The sequence below is a fragment of the Pundamilia nyererei genome, unplaced genomic scaffold, assembly GCF_000239375.1.
Source record: "Pundamilia nyererei isolate P.nyererei 1_Seehausen unplaced genomic scaffold, PunNye1.0 scaffold00006, whole genome shotgun sequence".
Lineage (NCBI taxonomy): Eukaryota > Metazoa > Chordata > Actinopteri > Cichliformes > Cichlidae > Pundamilia > Pundamilia nyererei.
The window spans coordinates 6119089-6122345 of NW_005187407.1; the positions used below are offsets into that span (position 1 = coordinate 6119089).

General features: G+C 49.3%; 1 protein-coding gene across 1 annotated transcript; it reads right to left on the reverse strand.

Moving 5' to 3' along the window:
* Positions 1-531: 531 nt before the first annotated feature.
* LOC106456402 (piggyBac transposable element-derived protein 4-like) lies at positions 532-2580 on the reverse strand. Its single transcript, XM_013914111.1, has one exon. The coding sequence runs from the start codon at positions 2578-2580 to the stop codon at positions 532-534; it is 2049 nt and encodes a 682-aa protein (XP_013769565.1).
* Positions 2581-3257: the final 677 nt, after the last annotated feature.

Consider the following 3257-nt stretch of genomic DNA (forward strand, 5'->3'; position numbering starts at 1 on the left):
TGTTCATTAAAGCTCACATTTCATTGTTTCTCCTTAGAATATGAATAATGCTTTCAGGGCCACAGGAACAAAGAACTGCGTTTGTTAAGTGCATTAAAATGAAGTTTTTATTTTGGAAAAGGAGAAAGATAAACTTCCCACTGTAAACATTTTCTGATCTTTCTTTCTGTAAGTGCAGAAAAGTTTGATTTCTTCTTCTTCTTCTTTTTTTTTTAATATAAAATCCTTAACATATTTTAAATGTATAAAATAGTGACACAAGGCAATTCTGTCAGTGTTACAGAAGGCAAGTTGCCAAAACATTCTATACTAATTCAAATAATCTACAGTTTCTCTTATTATTTTTCTCTATTAAACGTGCAATAATACTCCTAAAACTAAAACTAGCTCTACATAAAGTGTGACTATATTGTGCACTTGTAGTGGTAACCTTTGGAATTACAAATTGTTTTTACTGTTCTAAAAAAATCCCTTGACACAAGTTGTTTGATTACACAAAGGATATAAAAACAAAACAAAAACAGTTCATTTCTATTTATGAAACTCAGAGAAGCACCCTCCCCTGCATAGGTGGACATTGCATATCTTGCAGCCGAACACGCTTTCATGTCGCAGTCCCTTGTTGGTGCAGTTCCTGCAGCGGCGCGAGCGCTCCGACATGCGCTCTAGGCGATGTCCATACTCTATGGGTGAATCTGCGTGTCTCTTGCGTGCTGCCCGCTCCATGCCCCTCGCCCCTTGGTAGTCTCCAATCAGCTGCTGTGCCAGGCGAACGCGGAAGTGACGTTGGGTGAACTGCTTGCCGTTGAAGCCCGCTGGTGGCGCGCCCCCCCGACTCTCCCTCAGGATGATGTATGCATTGACGATGCACAGGTTGACATAGAACCACAGGAAGTAGCGCCACCACTTCTTGCACGGCCTGCCAACCTGGTAGCACTCCCTCAGCTGGTCACACAGGTCCACGCCCCTCATGTTCTCCTGGTACAAGAGCAAGGGCAGAGGTCGGGGCACGCCAAAAGACAAACCTGAGCTGTCTATGCTGTCATTCTCACCATCTCTGTCTGCCTCGTGCTGCTGCCGGCCTGGACTGATGCCCACAATTCCTGGAGCGGAGTTGGTGGACAGGCAGCTGACCACCTTGGCGTCCCTTGTCACAGTAGCAACCAGGTTGCCACGCTGGCATTGGTAGAACTCGCCCTGGGACAGCTTTCCGACGTTTCGTGGGCGGAGGACCTCTGGGTAACCTTTGCGCCCGGGCTGAGTGGGCCCACAGGCATACTGTCCGTCTCTCAGCAGCCTCTGGAGGAGGGGCACAGAGGTGAAGAAGCTGTCCATGAAGAGATGGTGGTACTGACCCTCCAGGCCGCGCACTAAAGAGGTTACCACTCTGTAACCGAGGCAGGCTGCTGCCTCGTCTTCACTGGGCCGGCCTACGTAGATCTTGGCTCGATGACAGTAGCCTGAGCGAGAGTCACACAGCATCCACACTGTCAGCCCCTTCCTGAGGGGCTTGGAGGACATGTACTGGGTGGGGGAGAAACGTCCCTTGGTGACAATGGCACACTTGTCTATGGTCAAACAACGATTGGGCACGTACGCGTCCCACATGGTGTTCTCCACCACATCAAGGAGAGGCCTGATTTTGAAGAGGCCATCATATCCACGCTCCCCACGCACGGGCTCTGACTCACGGTCGCACAGCTGGAGATACTGGGTGAGTTTCTCAAAGCGCCTCGCCGTCATTGTCTTTTTAAAGCCCGCATTGCCGATGAAAATATCACTGGCCCAGTACATGCCGGTGTCTGGAAGCTGATTGATGCCCATAAGAATATTCAGCCCCACATAAGCTTTCATCTCCCTAACATCAGTTGGGTGCCAGTGGGGGTCTGATTTTCCGCTCCTCCTTTGCCGATAGAGGGCGTAATTGTTTGTTTGTTCTACCATGTGTTCAAAAAGAGAATCTGGGAAGAGTATCCGGAAATAGTCACGGGTGTCAGCATCGTCCCCCAGCGAGTGCTGAGGGCCACTGACAGCGGAGAAGGGCTCGATTGAAATTACCTGGTCAGGCTCGCCCCAGAAGTCGGGAGAAGTGCAGTCTTCATCCAAATCATCTTCAAAGCTGAAAAAACTCCTGCGCTCCTCCTCCTCCTCCAAATCGGAGAAATCAATATCCGAATCGTTCGAGGTGGTGTCAGAGCAGTTAGTGGAGGTAGAATAATAGCAGTCCTCTGCATACTCCTCCTCGTCGTGCTTGAGCCCATTGCTGCCTGTGACTAAAATTATGTTGCAGCCTCCTCCTGCGATGAAGCTGGCCGCGTCTGCAGTCTCCGCCGCCGCGGCTGCTGCTGTGCTCGTGAATCCATTCTCCCCCTCGCCGCCGCCGCCGTCCTCCTCTTCCTCTTCCTCCCGCAGTTCGTCTTCCTCGTCCGAGTCTGGCTTTCTGTACGGAATCTCAAACCACTTCACATCGGCCGAAAGGTTAAGCGGAGAGTCTTGGCTGTCGCACGCCGCTGTACTTTCTGTGTCCGCGCTAGTTTCCAAAATAGTAAAAAGCTCTCTCCCTTTTCTTGCCGTCGCCATGTCGGGGTATTAAAGTGCCCCTGCATGAGTCTTTTTATGTAGATTTTTTCACTGTGGAAAAATATTCGCGCAAACCGGCCATCCGAAATGAACTGATGTGCACTTAACAGCAGCCTCTTCCCTCAAAAAAACTTGCCAGCGGTGGACCTATGCGGCGTCTATAAGCTTGATTCTCATTGTTTCCGCTCCTGGTTTTTCTGGGCTTTGTAGCGCAGTGTGGCCGCAGACGTCAGAAGCTGCATGCATGTCCTGCTTTGTAGGGCGTTTTGCGACTGCAGCTGGTGGGGTTGCTAGTTCGCTAGGCTGGCAGATGGCCGCTTGCTGTTCTAATGCCCGCTGGCATTCCCCACCATCAATAAGCCGGATACCCATTTCTGAGGCCGCGGAGATAACAGAAACCACTGCTTTAAAAAACAAAAAACAACAACAACATCAAAATCACACGCTGTCAATCAGCTGTCACACCAAACAGCTGTAAAACATTGTGGATCCTGCAAACAGATTACAAACTCTGAATTTCCCCCCAAACATTTCTAACTTTGTTTTTTCACAAGTTTATTAAGTTTCGTTTTTTTCCCTAATGTTTGCAACTGTGACAACTAAATGCATAAAAAAACCAAACACAGCAGTTTTAAAGTGCAGGACTTCTTATCCATCCCCATGCCAAACAGACACCA